At 66.7% G+C, this 19,466-nt stretch overlaps 10 protein-coding genes across 10 annotated transcripts in view; 3 read left to right on the forward strand and 7 right to left on the reverse strand.

Annotated features, from left to right (window-relative positions):
- PFL1_01385 (uncharacterized protein) overlaps positions 1 to 4,953 on the reverse strand; it is a gene marked incomplete at both ends in the record, with an annotated part of 5,987 nt that extends 1,034 nt beyond the window's left edge. The window contains one exon of the mRNA XM_007878887.1: positions 73 to 4,953. Within this exon, the coding sequence (XP_007877078.1) occupies positions 73 to 4,953 (4,881 nt within the window). The remainder of the gene's footprint in view (positions 1 to 72) is intronic.
- A 1,119-nt stretch (positions 4,954 to 6,072) lies between these two features.
- PFL1_01386 (uncharacterized protein) lies at positions 6,073 to 6,692 on the reverse strand (the record flags this gene model as incomplete). The annotated part of the gene is made up of 3 exons (XM_007878888.1): positions 6,073 to 6,137; positions 6,242 to 6,304; positions 6,464 to 6,692. 3 exons carry the CDS (start codon positions 6,690 to 6,692, stop codon positions 6,073 to 6,075), a joined length of 357 nt encoding a protein of 118 aa, XP_007877079.1.
- A 529-nt stretch (positions 6,693 to 7,221) lies between these two features.
- On the reverse strand, positions 7,222 to 8,232 carry PFL1_06847 (uncharacterized protein; the record flags this gene model as incomplete). Its single annotated transcript, XM_007879035.1, has 5 exons — positions 7,222 to 7,249; positions 7,402 to 7,692; positions 7,786 to 7,867; positions 7,977 to 8,038; positions 8,144 to 8,232. The coding sequence occupies 5 exons, from the start codon at positions 8,230 to 8,232 to the stop codon at positions 7,222 to 7,224; spliced, it is 552 nt and encodes a 183-aa protein (XP_007877226.1).
- A 931-nt stretch (positions 8,233 to 9,163) lies between these two features.
- Positions 9,164 to 9,775, forward strand: PFL1_01387 (uncharacterized protein; the record flags this gene model as incomplete). Its single annotated transcript, XM_007878889.1, has 4 exons — positions 9,164 to 9,289; positions 9,450 to 9,531; positions 9,634 to 9,662; positions 9,752 to 9,775. The coding sequence occupies 4 exons, from the start codon at positions 9,164 to 9,166 to the stop codon at positions 9,773 to 9,775; spliced, it is 261 nt and encodes an 86-aa protein (XP_007877080.1).
- Positions 9,776 to 10,065: 290 nt separating this feature from the next.
- PFL1_01388 (uncharacterized protein) lies at positions 10,066 to 11,313 on the reverse strand (the record flags this gene model as incomplete). The annotated part of the gene is made up of 4 exons (XM_007878890.1): positions 10,066 to 10,244; positions 10,356 to 10,902; positions 11,015 to 11,190; positions 11,295 to 11,313. The coding sequence occupies 4 exons, from the start codon at positions 11,311 to 11,313 to the stop codon at positions 10,066 to 10,068; spliced, it is 921 nt and encodes a 306-aa protein (XP_007877081.1).
- Positions 11,314 to 11,655: 342 nt separating this feature from the next.
- On the forward strand, positions 11,656 to 13,503 carry PFL1_01389 (uncharacterized protein; the record flags this gene model as incomplete). Its single annotated transcript, XM_007878891.1, has 3 exons — positions 11,656 to 12,702; positions 12,814 to 13,203; positions 13,309 to 13,503. 3 exons carry the CDS (start codon positions 11,656 to 11,658, stop codon positions 13,501 to 13,503), a joined length of 1,632 nt encoding a protein of 543 aa, XP_007877082.1.
- A 160-nt stretch (positions 13,504 to 13,663) lies between these two features.
- Positions 13,664 to 14,544, reverse strand: PFL1_01390 (uncharacterized protein; the record flags this gene model as incomplete). Its single annotated transcript, XM_007878892.1, has 5 exons — positions 13,664 to 13,680; positions 13,779 to 13,863; positions 13,970 to 14,022; positions 14,155 to 14,275; positions 14,389 to 14,544. 5 exons carry the CDS (start codon positions 14,542 to 14,544, stop codon positions 13,664 to 13,666), a joined length of 432 nt encoding a protein of 143 aa, XP_007877083.1.
- Positions 14,545 to 15,135: 591 nt separating this feature from the next.
- PFL1_01391 (uncharacterized protein) lies at positions 15,136 to 15,866 on the forward strand (the record flags this gene model as incomplete). The annotated part of the gene is made up of 2 exons (XM_007878893.1): positions 15,136 to 15,717; positions 15,816 to 15,866. 2 exons carry the CDS (start codon positions 15,136 to 15,138, stop codon positions 15,864 to 15,866), a joined length of 633 nt encoding a protein of 210 aa, XP_007877084.1.
- Positions 15,867 to 16,274: 408 nt separating this feature from the next.
- Positions 16,275 to 17,448, reverse strand: PFL1_01392 (uncharacterized protein; the record flags this gene model as incomplete). Its single annotated transcript, XM_007878894.1, has 5 exons — positions 16,275 to 16,336; positions 16,463 to 16,627; positions 16,805 to 16,912; positions 17,120 to 17,260; positions 17,445 to 17,448. 5 exons carry the CDS (start codon positions 17,446 to 17,448, stop codon positions 16,275 to 16,277), a joined length of 480 nt encoding a protein of 159 aa, XP_007877085.1.
- Positions 17,449 to 19,083: 1,635 nt separating this feature from the next.
- Positions 19,084 to 19,466, reverse strand: part of PFL1_01393 (uncharacterized protein) — a gene marked incomplete at both ends in the record, with an annotated part of 3,105 nt that continues 2,722 nt past the window's right edge. The window contains one exon of the mRNA XM_007878895.1: positions 19,084 to 19,466. This exon is cut by the window's right edge and continues 2,722 nt beyond it. Coding sequence (XP_007877086.1) covers positions 19,084 to 19,466 — 383 coding nt within the window.

A 19,466-nucleotide genomic window follows, 5' to 3' on the forward strand; every position in this document is an offset into this window, starting at 1 on the left:
GAAGAGGTAGGTGGAAAAGTTGCCCTGGCGCTCGTACTGCTTTTCGCGCTCGTCGGCCACCTGCTGGCGCACCACCTCGCCCACGTACTCGATCACCATGTCGCCCGGCAGGATCTTTTCCATGGCGTACAGCCCCCAGTCGTGGATCGGCGACTTGGCAAACTTGAGCTGCTTCTTGCGCGTGCGCAGCTGGTTGATTTTGAAAATGTCCGTGTCGCTCGCAGTCTCCTTTTTGTGCTGCTCAATGCCCAGCACCAGCCGCCGCGAGTCGGCGCGGTTGTTGCGCGCCGACGCCAGCGCGTGCACGCTCGGCGCGTCCCGCTCGCTCTTTTTGTTGCGGTCCGGCAGGTGCGCAGCCTTGTCGGCCGCGGGGATCCGGTAGAAGCCCTCGGTCCGCGCGGCGCCCGTGTGGTGCGGCGCCTGCTGCGAGGCAGCCGCACTTGTGCCGTCGCCGTCGCCCTCAGCCTCGCCGTCGCCATCGTCATCGCCCTTGCCATCGCCGCCCGCGCCCGACGGCTCATGCCCCGGAAGTGGCTCGGGCCAGCCGGCCTCGGTGATGGGCAGACCCTCGCGCAGGCGTTCCAGCGCAAGCTTGATGTAGAAGAGATCCTCATCGTCCTCGGCGAGGCCGCTCGAGAACGGATCGAGGTCGGCGATCGGGGCTGTCTTGGCTGCCTTGGCGGACTTGGCCTTGTGCGCAGCGGCAGCAGCTTTGGAAGTGGCGCGGGGAGCTTCGAGGTCTGCGCCTTCGTCTTCTTCGGGCAGCAGCTCCAGCGCGGTCGTCACCGCCGCCGTTGCCGCCGCCGCCTTCTTCGTCGGCCTCTTCTTGCTCGCCTTCTTGGCAGGCCGAGCTTTTGCCCTGGCCTCGCCGGCCTCGTGGCCCGCTTCCGACGGTTCGACCGAGGCCGACACGGATCTCGACGGCTCGACTGACGCAGAGACCGACCTGGATGCCTCGCCCACCTCGTCGTCTTCGTCTGAAAAGTCCGGCAGCTTCTTGCGGGCGCTCGGCTTGTCCTTGGCCATGCCATCGGCCGCCTCGATGGCCCCGGCAGATGGCCTCCGCCGGCCAGGCTTGGGGTGCTCCTCGTCGGCGGATCCAGCCTCGTCGTCGGACGTCTCGAGGGCTGCGCGGCCCTTTTTGAACTTGCCCTCGCCTCCCCTCGCTGCCTTGGCGCTGGAACGCTCCTTTGCGAGCGCCGAGGCCTTTTTGGGGATGGCAAAGTCGAGATCGGGCTTCCTGACGACTGGCGCAGGCTTTTTGCGGAACGACGGCAGCTTGGCTTCGTCCGACACGGCCGAGGTCCCATTCGGCCCGGCGGGATGGCTCGCCGAGGCCATCTCCTGAACCAGCCCGGCCATTAAGCGGCCTCCCGAGCCGCTCGGCTTCATAAAGTCGGTGACGAGCGGCGTGACGATCCTCGACTTGACGTTGCGGATCAAGTGCTCGGCGAGCTCCCTCTGGATGAGCGCAAAGGTCGCCTCGGCCAGCTCGTCGGGCGTGTACTCTGCCTTGTCCGTCTCGGCTGCGTGCGAGCTGCCATGGCTCATGATGGCCCTGCGCCGCCGGAACAGGTCGGCGGCGGTCTGAGGCTCGTCGCCCCCGTGGGCTGCGGCGCCATGGCCTGCCGAGAGCTTGCTCGCCAGAGCCTCCTTGCGGATCGAGTCGGCGTCCGGGGCATCCCTGACGGTGATCGAAATGTGGTAGCTGTGCAGCGCCTTTTTGTCGAGCACCATCCGCGCCCGCGACGCCGCATCGCGCGACGCAAAGCCGACGTAGAAGCCGCGGTCGTCGGCGGTGACGAGCGCAGGCGAAAAGTCGCGGAAATGGCGCCGCATCGCCGACACGCCGATGTCGCGGGCGTTGGGGCGGGTGACGTAGACGTACGGGTGACCAAGCTCGGCCAAGCGCCGGAGGATGCGCTCCGTCGGCTCCTCGACGTCGTTGCGCCCGTCGTCGTCTCTGTCGTCGTCGTCGTCGTCGTCACCCCGCCTTCTGTCGGTGGAGCGCCTGTCGTCGCGAGAGCGGTAGGACGAGCTGGCAGGGTACGTCCTGCTCGAGGCCGGGCCGGAGCCCCGCCGGTCGTAGCTATCGCGCGAGTCCCGTCGGTCGTAGCTGCGGTCGTCCCGCCAGCTGCGGCCAGACTGCGACGCTGACGAGGCGCCTGTCGGTGCAGCGGCAGTCCGTCGAGGTGACTCGGCAGATTCCGAGTCCCACGTGGACCTATGGAGCGGAGAAGCGCGGAACGGCGAAGCCGTCGCAGAGGATCGGTTGACCAGCGACCGTGGCCCGCGCGGGACGACGGGTGGCGGCATCGAAGACGAGGACGAGACGTGGGCATCCGGCTGGCTGGCGCCAGGAGCGTCGGAACGAGTCGGGACCTCTGCGGCGTCGCGCGGCGCTGCAGCCGGCGGGCCGCTGCGGGTGCCATCTGCGCTGCGATGGGCCGCCGACGACGAAGAGCCGCTGCGATGGTTGTTGTATCGCCTCCCAAGCTCGGTGCGGTAGGCCAGCTTGTACTTGGCGCGGTCGCGGTCCATGGCGACCTGGATCACCTCTGTGCCGATCCGACGGCCGTCCATGGCCTTGAGCGCTGCCGCGGCGGCCTCGTGTCCGTTCTGCAGCGTCGGGCCCGCCGCCGGCTCCTTGGTCGGCTTTCCGTCGAGGTCAAAGTCGTGGACGTACGTGATTGAGTAGATGCCAAGGCTCTGGCCCGTCGTCGGCTCGAGCTTGAGCTCCTGCCGCTCGATGCGGCCAAACAGGCGGAACTGCTGGCTCAGCTGGCCTTCCGTCGTGCGCGGAAGCAGGCCGGTCACAACGAGCTCCCGCGGCGGCGGCGGCGGGCGCTTGCCGACCGAGTGCTTGTCCCACTCGTACGCGGGCACCGTCATCACCTGCTTCCTCACGACCTTGCGACCGCGATCCGCGCGCTTGCCGCCGTGCTTGGCCGCCAGACGTGGGTCGGCCACGGGAGGCACGCTTCCGTCCGGTGCTGTCGTCGGCTTCGCCCGTTTGATCGGCTTGTTGCCCCTTGACTTGTGTTTCGACAGGGCGGGGTCATAATCGATCAGGAAGTTCTTTGCCCGGACGCCGGTATCGAGCTCGTTGGGCAACGGCACGTGTCCAAAGGACCGCTCGAGGGGAGCGACAGCTTCGACAGGAACGGCGGACGTCGATGCCGAGCGTGGCGACGGCGGCGAAGGAGGTCGTTGGTCGGCCTGAAGGCTCGAGGCTGACGACGCCACGGCCTCGTTGGCCGTGGTGGCCGGCCTGCCCCGGGATGGCCCAACGGTCAGAGGCGAGGACGCCGCCGCGGATGCGCCGGCTGCGGCTGCGACCACGGCGGCAGAGGGAGACGCGGCCTGCAGTGCACGCGGACCTGTGGGTATGGCCGGTGAGGCCAGCGTCGTTCCAGATGATGATGGCGGAGAGGCTGCTGCGGTACCGCTGCTTGTCTCGACGGCGCGGGACCGCTCGCCCGTGATGCGCCTCCACCCGGACGTCGCTGACGGAGCGGTCGTGGTCGTGGTCGACGCCGTGACTGTGGCAACGGCGCTGTTGGCTGCCGTGGCGAGGTTTTGCGCACGCGGCGTGGCCGTCCCGTTCTGCAGAGAGGCAGGCTGCGTCGCGGGGTCGTCGGAAGGCTTGGCGTCGTCGGCGGAGACAGTCGCTTTCGAGTCGACCGTGGTGGCAGGGCTCGGCATCTCTGGCCGAGGCGTCGAGGCTCCGCCGTGGGAGGGAGAGCTGTTGTCGAGCGGCGAGGGATGTCCCGCTGCCTGATCTCTGGGGCTCGGTCGAGGTAGCGGCGCACCATCGGCAACGATCGGCTTGGTCGCGAGCAAGGTGGCCGATGTTCTAGGGTCGTCTGGGTTGCTTTGCGGCTCTGAGACGGATGCCGGATCGGCCCGGGAACGTGTCACCCGTGGCAGGAGCGCGGCGTCGGCGTCTATGACGTGCGGCTTCGACCCTGCTGCTGCTGCTGCCGCTGTCGCTGCGCTCTCGTCCCGCGGCAGGCGATGCGGCCGCTCTCTGCTGGGTTGTCGATCTGACCACCCAGACCTGCTCGGAGGCCGCCGCGACGGATCCGCCAGCTCGCCCTCTTCGCCGTCGACGAGCATCTCGGCGCCGCTGGCAGAAGCCTTTCGAGAGCGAGGACGGCTCTGGCTGCGGCCGGTGGCGCGATCCCGCGATCTCCTCCGCTCCTCGCGGTGTCTCTGCCCGTGGTGCCTGGGATGACTGCCGCGATGCCGCTCGCGGCTGCGGCTACGGCTGCGACTACGGCTAGGGCTCCTCCCGCGTTCCGGAACGTAAGCGCGGCCTCCGTCCTTGCGCAGCGCCCGCGAAGACCTGTCTTCGTCCCTCCACCTCTCTCTGGACCTTCGTCTTCCACCGCCGCCTGCGGATGAGCGCCAGTCGTCGTCCTCGCGCCGGCGGCCATCGTCAGGATAGGGAACGGACGCGTAGTCGCGGCTGGATCCGCCTCTATGGTGTCCACGCCGATCCGCCGAGGGGCTGCGGGACCAGCCACGAGCGTAGGCATCCTCCTCATAGGCGCGCCTGGAAGCGCGATCCCGGTCCCTCTCCCTGTCGCGGTGCCTGTCCCGCTCTCGCTCGCGCTCGCGCCAGTCTGACCAGGTCGGAGATGGAGGCCGGCGAGACCGTTCCTGTTCGCGGGAATAGCCGCGAGGTGGGCCCCAGCCGTCAGTATCAGTCGAGGAACTGTACCTGCCGTCGTAGGTTTCGTCCTCCGGGTACAGTCTGCGCCGGCCGCTGCCGGATGCCGCGTCTGCTGCTGTCGCTCTGCCGGCGTACCTGTCATCGCGAGAGCCGAGCTCCGCATCACGGCGGTCGGGCGAGGGGCGACGCTTGCGGCTGGGGTAGTCGCGGTCGTAGCTGTCGTCGTCGTAGCGGTGTCGCTCGCGGCGAGACGATGACGACGAGGCCTCTGGCATCGTGTTGGCACGGCGCGCGCGCGGCTAGCTGGCGATGGTGGCGTTTCGGGGCGCAGAGGTCCCCTGCATCGGTCTGCGCACTACGATGCCGGTCAGCTGCGGTTGGTTGTCGACGGGGGCGGGGGCCAGGGCGGCCAGAAGGCGGGTACGATTGCGAGTAGGGTTGCGGGTAGGATTGCGGCTGGATGTCGAGGTGCGGCACGAGTTGTATCGAGTTGGAGCAAGTGTGCGGGTCGACGAGGTGATGCGAGCTGGGTGGAGAAGCGGACGAAGCTGACTTTGTCGATGCTGGCCGGGCGGCTCGAGGCTCCTAGGCTAGACGAGAGCGGTAGGCGGGGCCTGTTGCTTGGCACCGAGGCGGGCGATGACACGCTGGAGCCGAGGCGGGGAAGGATGCGAGAGCGACCGGAAAAGAGGGAGCAAGCGACGGCATGCGATGAGGGCGGCGTGGAGGGATGACGAGGAGCCAGGCCGGGATCGTCGGCGGGGATGGTGGAGAGGAGGAGGCGAAGGTGGTTGGCGCCGTCTGGCTGGCTTGCTTTGGCCGCCTGCCTGGGCCTGAGCCTGCCAGAGGAAAGCCAGCCAGCCAGGGCCAGGGCCAGGGTCAGCCCAGGGCCAGGCGCGCGTTCAACGAACTCGCGAGTGGGCGGGCCAGGGCCAGGGCCAGACCGAGCCAGGCGACCGACGAGGCAGCGAGGGGCCCTTGAACCCTAGCCTGACCTCCAGGCCTGCCTCGCCCGCGCCGCGCCGCGCCGCACCGCGACAGCTGCCAGTCGCCACCCGCCAACTCGACTCCAACACCGCTTCTCAACCGCCCGCTCGCCCGCTCGGCCGTCTTGCTCTCTCTCCTGACCAACCAAAGCTAGCCGGCACATGGCCTCCATCTTCTCACCTAGCCTCCTCCGTCCAGCCCCTGCTGTCCCGGGCCACGCTGCTGCTGTCATCATCGTGTCTGCTACTCCTGTCGAGCGAATGGTGGTTAGGGTAGAAATACAGGGCTGCCGGTCGGAAGCAATAATGGCGACCGCATCGCGGCCAAGCTTGCGCAGCGACAAGACAGGATGGTCAGATGGGCGACGGTGTGGCCGGGACCGCGTCGGCGCCTCGCCACAGACGGGCTCAGCGGATCCCCGCCGCCGCCGCCGCCTTTGCCAGATCCGCGGCGAACTGGGCATTTGTCGTCCCTACACCGCCGCCACCGTCACATGCGAGGGGGGAAGACGGCTATCAGCGCTCCAGGTCTCTCTCTGACTGCCGCCGAATCTTGCGCAGCCTCGCCTCGACTCACGCTTGTTGGCGCCCCACGCACCGCCGCCCGTTCCCGGCGCCGACTTGTGCACCTCTGCACGGTCTGAGAGCGGGTTTCGAGCCAGACGATCGCAGACGCGGCCGGCCGGCCGGCGAGGTAGCGATCAAGGGGGACAAGCGACGACGTATCAGCCCAGATGCACCGGCACGGCACCCTTTTCTCTTTGACCCGGCGGGCCGGCCATCGACGTCCAACACTCACCGGCAGAGGTGAGGGTAGGGTCCGAGATGCTCGACTCGACCACCTTCCATCTTGCGCTCAGCCACCTCTCGGCCTCGGCGCCGTCAAACGTGGCACCGCCACTGCTGCCGCTGTTGCTGGCCGTAGTGGCGGCGGCGGCGGTGTCGGATCCTTTGGCCGAGTTGGCCCTGGCGCCCAGATCAGTGCCGCTGATGGCTGCCGCTGCGATGGCCGAGGCGGTAGACTGCATGGTCAAAGAGCGCAGTCGAGGCGAGCGTGTTCGGTCCAGTGTTCTCTTGAAGGAGGGTAGGGGGAGGGCAGAGGAGCGAGACTAGACGGAGCAGCGGGGGGGGGGCGGGGCACGGGTGGTGAAGGATCAAAGTTGAGAGAAGAGAGAGAGCGAGCGAAGCCCGCGGCGCACTGGCCCCTCACCTCTTCTAACGCCGGCGCCTTTTCTCTCCGCTCCACACACAGGCGCGAACGAGCCACCAACCCCTCTCCCGCCCCATTCTCGCAGCCTCCGCCAACACCTGGCTCGTCTTGGCCTCCTCGATGGTCTTCGCCCGACATCGCAGCTCAGCCCTCCGTCTCTCTCCGCCGGGACAAGGCGGTAGCTTTCGTATGGCACGATGCGAGCTGTCGCGCGCTTCGGCGGGCGGATATGGTGGTGCAGTGCTATCGGGTCATGCTATGGCGCACAGGAAAGAGACGAGACGCGGAGAGGGAGCGAGAGGATGACAGCGTCCATGGAAGGCCACAGGTCGAGGTATACGGAGAAATCACTTTGCCTGAATGGCGTTGACGAGCCTGTGAGGCGGAGCGGGAAACCGAGATTGGCGGGCGCGCGGGCGGGCGGGCGAGCGAGCGGTCTCTGGTTCAGCACGGGCGTCGCATTAAGTAGACAGAGAGACGCAGGGAGCCGAGCGAGGATCGCACCACGTCTCCTCGCCAACACTCACCAGTCGAGCCCCTCTTCGAGGCCTTCGCCCTTGGTGGCGCAGCACTTGAAGATGGACCACTGCCGGTCCTTGAGCTCCGTCAGCCCGAGCTTGTCGCTCACGCGCCCCTCGTCGAGCGCGCCCGGCAGGTCCTGCTTGTTTGCAAACACGAGCAGCTTGGCGTCCCGGAGCTCCTCTTCCGACAGCATCGAAATCAGCTCCGCCTTGGCCGTCTCTAGCCGCGCCGTGTCCGAGGAATCAATCACGTAGATGATGGCCGTCGTGTTGGCGTAGTAGCACCTCCAATACGGGCTGCGATGCGGTGGAGAGCGGATCAGCTTGGCCTTTGGTCAGCGGAACGACGTCGAGTAGATAGAGAGAGGAGAGGGGAGAGGAGGGCCTCACCGGATACTCGTCTGCCCACCCAGGTCCCACACCTGGAACTTGATGTTCTTGTACTCAACCGTCTCGACGTTGAATCCGATGGCTGGCGAGGTAGCGAGAGGCGCAGGAGGAGATCAAGGTGCACCGTCAGAGGCATGCATCGCCGTGACTAGTGCGCGACAGCCTCGTAGGGCTAGGCGGAAGAAGCTCACTCGGTATCGTCGACACGACCTCGCCGATCTGGAGTCGGTAGAGTATCGTCGTCTTTCCGGCGCTGTGGCACAAGAGGTCAAGGGTGGAAGAGTCAGCGCGATGCCTTGCCAGCTATGCCTGATGGCTCGGAATCAGCCCGACCAGCGGCGGCGGCCGCACGACGCACCTATCGAGACCGAGCATCAATATTCTGACCTCCTCATTCTTGGCCCAAAACGCGAGCCGTCCAAACAGCGACGAGAAGGTGAGGCCCATCTTTGGTCTGGTCTCGGGTGGTGAGGTTGAGGTGAGGTGCCGCTTGACCTGGCTCAAGGTGGCTCGGTCCGGTTCGTTTCGAGTCTTTGGCCCGCTCCCTGGGCTCGGCTGGTGGTCGAGGCTGTAGAGTCTAGCAGCCGGCTGTGGCCCTCGAGAGGAGGCTCGCTGAGAGCGCGCCGCACGTAGGCTAGAGCGGTGGGTGGAACTCGAGAAGCGGCAGAGTTTGGCTCGTTGGAAGCTGGGTTGGTGCTGGAACCAAGACGCTGGGCTGGCAGGGATCGAGGCTTTGAGAGAACAGGCTGGCAGCGGTGGGCCGATACGGATGCCAAAGTGGAGCGATGAGAGCCAGCGTGTAGGGGCCAAGGGGCGCAGCGACAAAGGGACGGACGAGATGAGATGGCGGCCCGGAAGCAACACGCCAACAAAGTCCGGGGAGGCTCGAGAGCAGGCAGGCAGCCCCAAAGGTAAATCCGAGGCCGGCCAGCAGGCAGCCAACGGCCAGCCAGGCCAGGGTCGCTCGCTCCACGCCCGGCGGCCGTGCAGGTCGGGGGCCCGATAAAAGGGTCGAATCGGGGAGTCAAGTCGTGATCGTGTGTTGCGGGCGGGCGGCCAACCCAACGAAGAAGAGGCACGGCTCGCTCGCCCGCTCGACCTGCATCCTGCTCCTCGCAGCCTCTATCGCGACCACCACGTCCTCGCCGCCCCACGATCCAAGCACGCAGCAGCAGCAGCAACAGCAGCAGCAGCAGCAGCAGCAGCATCCACACGGCTCCTCTTTACAGCACCTGCACGCCTCGACAGAACCCGCAACCCTCATCCTCGCCGCTCTGCAAACCTCAGGCCCACCTCCATCCGCTCTTCCCAACGATACCCGCCTCTCTACCGGCCCTGGTCTACTCTCTCCCTTCCCAGCCCGTCAGAACGCACCACCATGTCGTCAAGACAAAAGGTCACCGTCCAGCCGATCAACATCATCTTCCGGCACCTGCAGCAGCAGTCGCGCGTGTCGCTCTGGCTCTACGACAACGTCGACTTCCGCATCGAGGGCAAGATCATCGTGAGTCGTCGCTCCCCACTGCCAGCACTGCGTTGCCCGCTGCCCTGCCCCGCTTCCGATGGGGGGCTACTGCGTGGCGAGGCGAGAAAAGGGCCTGCTTGCGCCAACCATCCATCCTCTGACCGAACCCCTTCCCCGCTCGCTCTCCCCGACCCGGCAGGGCTTTGACGAGTTCATGAACGTCACCCTCGATGACGCCGAAGAGGTCTGGATCAAGAAGGACAAGCAGAGGAAGGAGCTCGGTGAGTGGCGCGCGGCAACGGCACAGCTGTCCCTTTGGGCCTCATCTTCTGACTGTCTGCACTCCCGTCTCACTGGCCGCGGGTCCCTCGTATCGACAATAGGGCGGATCCTCCTCAAGGGCGACAACATTGTACGTCGTCGAATGGCGTGGAATAGCCCCTCGGCGGGCTCATCGCTGACTCCTCTGGACATCTTCCCCCTTGTCCCGCTGCCGAACAGACGCTCATCCAGCCGGCGATGTGAAGGTCTCCGCCATCTACCTGTCTCTCTCCTCATACCGCAAGCCAGCTCCCGGCGGCTTCCCGGCACTCCAGCCTGTTTCGCTACGCAACTCCTTGTACAGTATCGTTTCCTCCCTCGCACGCCTTAAAAAGCAGCAGCTCAAACCTACGCGCTTGCTGCGTTCCCACACCTAGGCCGAGATATCGCCGTGAGGAGGGTCGCGACGCGCGCCCAACCGCAACGTCATGCCGAGTCGGCAGCGCCAGGCGGCGTCATCCTTCAACTTGGCCGCGCCGCTGCATCGTCGCCGCTCATCGGCCGCCGAAGCCGTAGCCGCCCCCTGCCGCGGCGGCCGTTTGTGCGGCCGATGCGCCTGGTCGCTGCGCCTTGTTCTCGACCTGCTTGCGGTACTCGATCTTCTCGACCTTGACCTCGCCATCGATGAGCTGGTAGACGTACGTGACCACCACCGCTCCCTGGATATCGAGCACTGCAGAGAGGGAGAGGGTGGAGGCAAACGGCGAGCGTGCGTCAGACGATCGTCGCAGCCAGCTGGACGGACGGAAGGCAGAGCGGCCGAGGCTGGCGTCGGATGGCTCACATGCGAAGCTCGGTGTCGGCCCTGGCGCCTCCTTGGGCTCCTCGTCCTCCGGCCCGTCGTCTTTCTTGTCCTTCTCGGATTCGGCCTTGGCATCTCCCTTGGCCTTGGCAGCTTTGGCGTCCGGCTTCTTGTCCGCGGCATCTGCAGCGCCCTTTTTGGCGTCGCTGGATGATGTCGCGCCCGCTGCTGCCGGTGCCCCTGCCGTCGCCGGTGCCGCTGCGCCGGCGGATGCATCGGCCTTGCTGCCCTCGCCCTCGGTGGCCTGCTTGGCTCCTGCCTCTGCTGCCGATGCCGGTGCGCTGCTCGAGATGGGCCAGATGGGATGCCATGCGCCCGTCGCGCTGCCCGGGTTGACAAAGAAGCGCCCGTCGAGCTCAAACGCCTCGAAGCGGTGCGTGTGGCCAGTGAGGAGGATGTCGGCGTCCATGGCACGCGCGATGGCGGCGAGCGATTGCGTGTCCCCGGCGGGCACGACCTGGTGACCGTGCAGCACGCCGATCCTCAGCGGAGGATGGTGCAGCACGAGGCTGGAGGGGAAGTGCGGGTTCTAGAGTGGCAGATCCGTTGGAGAGTGTCGAAAAGGGGTCAGCACGCGGATCGAGCCTCCTCGGCCCGTTGGAGGGAGGAATGCAAGCAAGCGAGTCGTCCCTCTGGCTCACGTCGTCATAGTCGCCCTTTACGACGTGGACGTCGCCGGCGATGGTGCGGAGGTAGTGCAGGTAGTCGGTGTTGCAGACGTTGCCCGTGCAGATGATCTGCTGGATCTTGCCAGGGACGAGGAGCTTCTTGAACTTGGAGGGCAGGTCGTGCGACCGGAAGGGGATGTGCAGGTCGCCTGTGGCAGAGAGGCAAGGGGTCATGAAGAAGGGAGAGGGCATGCGGGTCAGCCTCGGCGGCATCGCCATCAGGGTGCACGGCATGCCTGAGATGCCCGCTCACCAATGACGAGGACCAGCATGGCGATGTCGGCCTAGACGAGCGGCGAGGGGGGTGATTAGAAGCGGCCTGCGATGATTGGCGATGAGCCAGCCGATGAGCTGCGAAGGGTGGACGGCGAGCAAAGAAGGGACGGTGGTGATGGTCGAAAGAGAGGCAAGGGTGCGGTGTGGAGCGCCGTGCTGCAGCCAGCTCAGTGGCCTCAGAACGGCAACCAAGGGGCGGGCGCAGCGCGCACAGACCTTCTTTGGCTCAGAGGCAGGCCGTCCCCAGGCCACCACCACCACCACCACCACCATCACCACCACCACCACCATCGTCAGCCACCCCAATCCGTTCTCATCTCCCCTTCAACATCGCAGCCATGTCCAGCAACACAGACGATCCATACGGGCCGCCCCATCAACAGGGCCAGGCCAGCACCGCCGCCGCGACCTCTGCCGCACCATCTCCGCAATCCCTCCTCGAGTCCTTCCAGCCTGCCTTCGTCCGCCCTTCGCCCGCCGAGCAGCCCAACGCACCCTCCGGATACCCCGGTCATGGGCCGGCGCCGAATGCCAGGGACATAACCGCCCCGACCCACCTGAGGATCCCGGCGCTCGGCGACAGCAAGCTCATGGGAGAGCTGCCCTCGACCGACCCGCTGGCGACGCTGCTGAGCAAGCATCTGCCAGCGCACATGCGCCCGCCCCGAGACCTCTCCGGCTCTTGGACGCAGGCCGACCCTTTTGCGTCCACCGCGGCCTTTGACCCTCGAGTCGCATTCGAAAACGTCGACGAGGCGGCCGTCCAGGAGGCCGTTAGGACCAACAGCTGGCGGAGGATCGCCACGCTGGCCAGGTCCCGGATCATGGCCTACGCTGAGCCGCGACACGACGGTCCGCCGACGGCGGGGATCGCCGAGGTGCTCGAGTGGTGGTCCATCCGCCTCCACGCGCTCTCGAGGCTCAGGCTCTACTCGCTCATGCACACCGAGCTGACGGGTCTCTGGGCTGTGCTCGACTCGACCGAGCTAGGCATCCGAGCTGGTCACGGCCTCGACGATGCTCTCTCCTTTGACACAGGATCGCCGCAGAAGCAGCGCACCTTGCAGCGCGCCACCGTCGCCGGCAGCAGCAGGAGCCGCACGCTGGCATCGAGCCCGCTCGTCCCGTTCAGCCTGCGCGCGATGAAGGCGAGGGAGGCAAAGTACCGAGGCGAACTCACCGAGGCCATCGACGCCCACGTCGAGCTCATCACTCACTGCAAGGCCTGGATCAGGAAATGGGGAGGGGCAGCAAAAAGGCTGGCAAGGCAAGCAACACCGCCCTCCGACGACGTGCAGAAGGAAGTGGCGGCCCAGGTGACGCTGTGGACCGACCGGGCGACGAGGCTGGGCCTCATCACGGCAGCACTGCTGACCGAAGCCAAGGTGAGCGCGGAATGCCCGTTCAGGCCACGGCTGAGGCCGCAACTGCGAATGCGAGCATGGGTGCTGATCCTGCTCATGGTTCGCCCCCCCCCCCCCCCCCCCCCGCCCCAGGACTACCCCGCTGCCATTGACCTCCTTGAGCCGCTCACGGCCTCGACGCTGCTACGGGCTGTGCGGTCGCCATCGGCCTCGCAGGTGCACCTGCTGTCGCACGTTGCGCGGCTCTACATCCAAGCCGGTTCTCTGACCGCGACGGCGTTGATGTTCGATTCGGCGCGCCAGATCTACGATCGACTCGACGACGACGCGCAGCGCGAGCCCGTCTCGCGGCTCGTCGTCGAGAATGCGGCGCTGCTGGCCACCATTAGGGGCGAGTACGCCAGCGCCGAGGCGAAATGGAGGGAGGCGGCCGAGCAGCGTGCGCAGGCAGGCGACGCCGAAGACGGGCTGCTCGCCAACGACCTGGCCGTCGCCGTCTTCTACCAAGGCCGGCTGCAAGAGGTAAGTGCGCGTTCGACGTTGCCTGCCAATGACGATGTCGTCTTCGCCGTGTCTGACCCGTACACTCGACTTGCCCTTCCGACGTCGTGGGCATCCCTGCTGCAGCCGGTGGATGCGCTCGAGCGCGTACTGGCGTCGTCGCCCTCGAGCGTGACGAGCGTGGAGCCGTTCCTCTTCAATCTGTGCACGCTCCACGAGCTGCGATCCGACGACGCGGTGCGCGACAAGCGCAGGATCCTGGCCCTCGTCGGTCAGTGGGCCGGCGACGGCTCGGGGACGAGCTGCTTGAAACTGAACTGAGGCGAGGCGGCGGCGAACAGGCGCGAGACGCGCAGTGTCGTGGGTGACGAAAAGGGGGCGGAGGGGGGCTAGTGTTACAAGGTATGCTGGTGGTCGTGTAGATGATCGTGATCGTTGTGCAGGATGGCGGCGGCGGCGATGCAGTCGAGTAGTCGTGGTATCAATCGAGCTTCTCCACTGCGGTCGAGAGGGCAGTACAACGATGCCAGACATGAGCATCTCGCGGTCGTCAGGTCGGTCGACTAAAGGTGCGGATCCGGGCGGAGGACACTCACGTTGATCTAGGCGGGCCAGTACGACGTTTTTGCTCGTCTCCTCGATCTCGCCGGCGAGGAAGACCTCGTCGAGTATCGCATAGACCTGTTCGGGGCGCGCGATAGCAAGGCAGGATATCACAGCGCTGTCAGTCGACCTCAGTCCTGCCCCTGCACCGCTCCGAGGGAGCCGGGCGGGCTCAACGGCTGACCTTGTAAAAGTTGAAGACGAGGTCGAGCTCGCACACGTTTCCAAAGAAGGCGTCTTGATCGCGGCGAAGGTGCAAAGATGCGAAGTAAGCCGAGGGCACGTCAAATGTCAGGCCCTTGTCTGCATCGTGGTGGCCCGAAGGCAGGGGCAAAGGAGGCGAGGAGGATGAGGAGGAGGAGGACGTACCCAGCACCTCGACAAAGAGGTGGATGGCCTCGAGGTACGCCAGCTCGTTGTCGTTTGCATCGACGCAGACGCAAAAAAAGAGGCCGGCGTACCGCCTGTAGACGAGCTTGTGGTTCTTGTACTGCGCGTGCGACGGAGGCAGAGGCGAAGAGGAAGAGACGGGGGGAGAGAGATGAGCAACGACGACGGAAACGGCAGCGCCACGGGGGCACGGGGCACGCGGCCAGGGCTCACCTCTACAAAGTTGCTCTGGTACTTTTGGTCGCGGGGCGCAATGAGGCGGTGTACCTCGCCGCGGAGGCGCACCTTTTCGTCGTCGTCGTAAGGGACGTAGAACTTGGAGAGGCGCGTCTTGCCCTGCCGGTTCTGGACCAGGATGAAGCGGATCATGGCGCGCCACTTGGGGGAGGCTGATGGGCTGGCCAATGCTGCTGCTGCTGCGCCAGTGGGGGGAGAGGGTGGTGAGCGGGCGAGGACTGGCCCGATGCGGTGGTGGTGGTGGTGGTGGTGATGGCGGTGGTGGGCGGAGGGGGATGAGCGGGGCCGTGGGTCAGGAGTGCTGAACCGTGCGTGCCCGGCCTGGCCTGACCTGGCCTGGACTGCCTCCGGTGGGCGGCGGCCATAGGCTAGGCACGAGGGTGGGCCAGGCTGGTGTGGTGTGGAGTGGGGGGCAGCCTGGCTCTCCCTTCTCTCTCACGGCCGGTTCGAAGCAGCCGCGGCGAGCTCCAAAGTGACAGCGCAGCAAAGCAACCGCCGCGCTGGCCGCGAAGCCCTCGCCTGGCCTGCCTGCCCACAGACCAACTCGAGCTAGTACCTTCCTCGCCCTCGCCCTCGACTTCGACCTCGACCCCTTCCATCTCTCCCCGTCCCCGCTCTCCACCGCCGCCGACCTTCGCATCCTCTCTCACACGCCCTTCGCTTCGCCAACGCCGCAGCCGTCGTCCACTGACCCCCATTCGCTCGCCCGCGCACCCACCCACCATGGCGCAACCCGGAGCCCCTCCCGCTCCGACCGAGGAGCAGCTGGCGATAGCCGATGCCAACTTCCAGGCGGTGCCGCTGGCAATCGACTCGGAGAGCGGGACGCTGCAGAGCCCCGTGCCCGGGCTGGACCTGACGATCCTCAACGCCCTCATCCGCTCGGTGCGCGGCCTGCCGCCCAACGTGCCCTTCCCGCCGCCGCCCAACGTGGTGCCGCCGCAGCGCTCCATGGCCATCAACCAGGCAAAGGAGCAGGGCAACGCCGCCTTCCGCAAGCAGGACTGGGCAGAGGCCATACGCATGTACACCCTCGCCGTCGACGTCGCCGCCAGCCGCCCGCTCTGGGAGGCCAACCAGGTCGCCCGCGACGAGCTCAGCCTCTGCCTCGCCAACCGCAGCGCCGCCTTTTTCGGCTGCGGCGACTACATCGGCGCCCTCTGCGACGCAGACGCCGTCGTCAAGCTCAAGAAGCCCTGGAGCAAGGGCCACTACCGCAAGGGAAAGGCGCTCACCGCCCTCAAGCGCTACCAAGAGGCCAGGGACGCCTACGAGCTCGGCCTCCAGTTTGACCCCGACAATGCCGTGAGTGGTGTGCCGTCGGCCAGAGATCGAAGCGCCCAGAGACGCCGCTGACCTCGAACATCCTCACCCGCCTCGCCACTTGCCTCGACGACGTGCAGGACCTCAAGCAAGCCGTCAACGACCTGCCCACCGGCATCGCCGCCGAGTGAAAGGCGGGGCTCCCACCGCATCTCGATCCCCCGCCTCGCCTCGCCTCGTCCAGCCCCGGCCCCGCCTTGCCCCTGACTTTCCTCTGTACTACTACTTCGACCCCGGGCCCTTGTTCATTCCTCCCCTCGTCCGGTCATCTTCTGCAATGCGACAACGGCCTGGCCAGCCCCTCGACCTTCGATTCGAGATGCAGAGTGCGGCGGCGGACGGTGGCATCGACGTCGGTCGCAGTCGGCGTTCTTCCGCCGCCGCCGCCGCTGCTGCCGCTGGGTGGTACCGGTGCGGCGGGCCTTCGTGTCAGAGTGTCTTTTGCATTGCCAGGAGGAGGATGGGTGCGGCGCTGGCCGTGCACAGACAGGGATGGGATCCGCGGGCGACGGAGGGTGTACGCCGCGCGCTGGCCGCGTCTACTGCGACGACTCGTCGTTGTGGTATGGGTGGTCGACGACGTTGAACCAGGGCAGCGTGCCTGTACGATGATCGAGCCGAGCGTACGGGGCGGGGGCGGATAGGTCAGCTGGACTGCTGCATGCGGGCGAATCGGGCAGAAGAGAGGCGAGGCGAGGAGAGCTCGACCGGGGCAGGGCCAACTCACTGAACTTGAGCTGGGAAAAGGCCGAGTTCCTGTGCGCCACGCCCTGGAGGAATGGTGTGAGGTCCGACTTGGACGGGTCGGTGCCCGGAGGCTTGATGCCAGCGTCAATCTCGGCCTTGGCGGTGGCCTGCTCCAGCTCGTTTTCCCTCCATCCCCAGAACCGGACTGCCGCGTTCGGCCATCGTTGATTCGTCGTATGTCGCAGGTCGTGGTGTCGCAGCATCGTCCGAGTACCAGCGAAAGAGAGAGATCGATGCAAGGTCAGCAGTCTGTGCCAGTCCACTTGACTCTCTTCCTTCTGGTGGAGGGGGCGGGAGCGGGGGCGGGAGAGGCGCTACTCACAGCTAGACCTCTGATACGCCAGCAGGAATCCGCCGGCGAGGCCGAGGAAAGTGGAAAGTCGTAGCGCCGATCGCAGGCCGTGCTTGGGTCGGGTAGGATCAAACATCTCTGCGAAAACCAGGGGGGGGGTTGGCAGCCAGCAAGCAAGTACCGGACACGAAGTGTACCAAGTCAGCCATGTCCAGCGAGCAGCGAGCAAGAAAGGCAGGGGACGTGGCCACCAGATCGTCCACAGAGAACCGCATAGCAGGGTGCGAAGGCGGAACCATGCTATGAGGCGGTCTTGGGAGGGGGCCCATGGCTGCTGCTACTCACCCATGGCGTAGATGGCGCTGGGGAAGGCGGCGGTCGCGCCCGCCATGGCGGCGTAGTCCGAGGAGCGGAAATTCCTCACCACGCGCGAAAAGTGCGGGTCCGCATCGATGAGCGGGTATGGTGTGTCGAGCTGCTTGATGGCTGTCAAAGCGTCGCATGGTCGCAGGTTCGCAGGGTCGCAAGGTCGCAAGGTCGCAAGGTCGGAGGTGGCACAGCGTTCCGGGTCGCAGCGAGGCAAAGGTTCAAGGGTCGTCTCACCTGCCGTCAGCGCCGTGTACCCTCCTTCGTCTCGCCTCGGCTTCAAAGGCCGGCACTGATAACTCACGCATGGTCGCTGTGTCGTGTTGTGTGCGGTGGGACGGTCAGAAGTGGCGAATGACGAGGTGGAGAGAGGTGGATCGACGGTAGGAAGAAGCCGGTGATGAGCTCCGGCAGTGCAGCGCGTCCCTGGCTGGCAGGCGGGCGGGCGGGCGGGCTGGCTGGCGATCAGACGCCCCCGCCTTTAGACCCGCCCCTTCGGCTCCGGCCTGGGCGCCGAGAAAATTCACTCGGGCGAGACAGGTCCTCCCTTCACGACGGCAGACGATGACCTCGAGCCCTCGCCGATCCTGGCCTCACAAACACGAGGAGCGTCGGACGACGACGAGGCTTTCGGCGCGCTCGGATCCTTCGGGCATGTTCACATTCGACAAGGCGCAGAGAGAGAGAGAGACAGGCACAGAGATGACGGCGGAGCGGGAGCGTCCCCCGGCTGCTGCTGCTGCGGCGGCTACTTTCCCGCGGCGCCGGGCGGCTTCCAGTTGAGGCGGCGGCCGTGGTCGTAGAGGTCCTCCATGACGTCGGTCAGCCTGCCGTCGCGCTTGAAGATCTCGTACATGCGGAAGAGGCGCAGCGCCGCCAGCGCGTCCTCGATCGAGTCGTGGCCATCCTCGATGGCGGCGGTGCCCGCTCCGCCCGAGGCCTTGGCCACGTCGGACGTTGTCTCGGCCGGGGGGTTGGCGCCGCCGTTCTGGATGTCGATCTTGAGCAGGAACCACGAGAGGAACCGCAACGACAGCTTGCGCCAGTGCAGCGCCGAGTGGAACAGGTTGACCGTATCGATGACCTGCGATGGGGGCACGTGGATGTCTGCGGCAGAAAGTGGCGGTCAAGGGGGGGAGCGGCAGAGGCAGGCAGGGTCAACACGCCGGCCAAACGCATCAGCTTCCCTCGTCGGGACACGGCACCGCCGCTGCTGCTGCTGCTGCCGCCTCCGCCACGGCCGCGTGCCGTCGTCGACTCACTGATGATGCGGAAATCCTTCTGCAGGCCGTGACCGATAAAGACGCAGCCGGCGTCGACCAGCAGCCGCAGCTTCTTGTACGCCGCCTTGAGCGGCACCAGCGTGTACCGGCTCGTCTTGGGGTCGAGGTCGCCCGGTTGAATGCCGGAAAATTTGGTGAGGTAGTCGACCACCTCCTCCTGCGTCGAGATGTAGTCGTCGATGAACGCCTCGCCCTCCCGGGGGCCCTGGCCGCGCAACACGCTCACCCGCGCCAGGCTGAGCCGCGTCGGGCGGATGACGCTGCGCGTGCCGTCCGAGCGGATCTCGAGCTCCTCCTGGTTGAGCGCGACAAACTCGGCATCGATGGCCACCAGCGTGCCTGGCTGCGGCAGCTCGTCCGGAGACAGGGGCGTGTGCCGGATCCGGGCTGGGTCGCGGTTCCACGAAATGTTGCTGTCCTCGCTCAGGATGCTCGGGTCCATCTGCGTCCGGCCGTCGGTCAGCTGCGTCAGCTGCAGCGGCTCGACATCCTCGCGCTCCCACAGCAGCACCGACGGGATCTTCCACGACGACGCCGGGAACCGAAGCGCCTCTTCCTCGCTGATGTTGCGCACGAGGAAGTCGTTGAACAGGTACCACGGACCCAGCGACTGCTTGCTCGCCTTGCCCGGCTTGCCCTGCGGTGTTGGAGGCGCCCCACCTACCCCTTTTCCTCCTCCTCCTCCAGCAGCGGCGCTGGAGATCGCCGGGCTCTGAGGGGCGCTTGCGGCGCCGCTGCTTGCCGCCGCTCCTGACGTTCCTGCAGTTCCTGCGGCCGATGCCGATGCCGTTGCCGCTGCGGCCGCCCGTTCCGCCTCGGGCACTCGGACGATGGCGCACAGGTGCGGGGACTCCTTGCCCGCCTGCACCTGCACGACCATCGACCGCAGCTTGTAGACGGCCAGCCCTGCGCCCATTGTGGCCTTGGCCGACTCGAGGTCGCGGTCGTCGTAGATGGACCGCGTGCGCACCTCGTCGCCGCGCACGTCGATGGCGACGCGAGGCGGCAGGAAGGGCCGGCGGTGGCCGGCACCGGGCGCGTGG

Source organism: Pseudozyma flocculosa (assembly GCF_000417875.1).
Source record: "Pseudozyma flocculosa PF-1 unplaced genomic scaffold scaffold00003, whole genome shotgun sequence".
NCBI classification, from domain to species: Eukaryota; Fungi; Basidiomycota; class Ustilaginomycetes; order Ustilaginales; family Ustilaginaceae; genus Pseudozyma; species Pseudozyma flocculosa.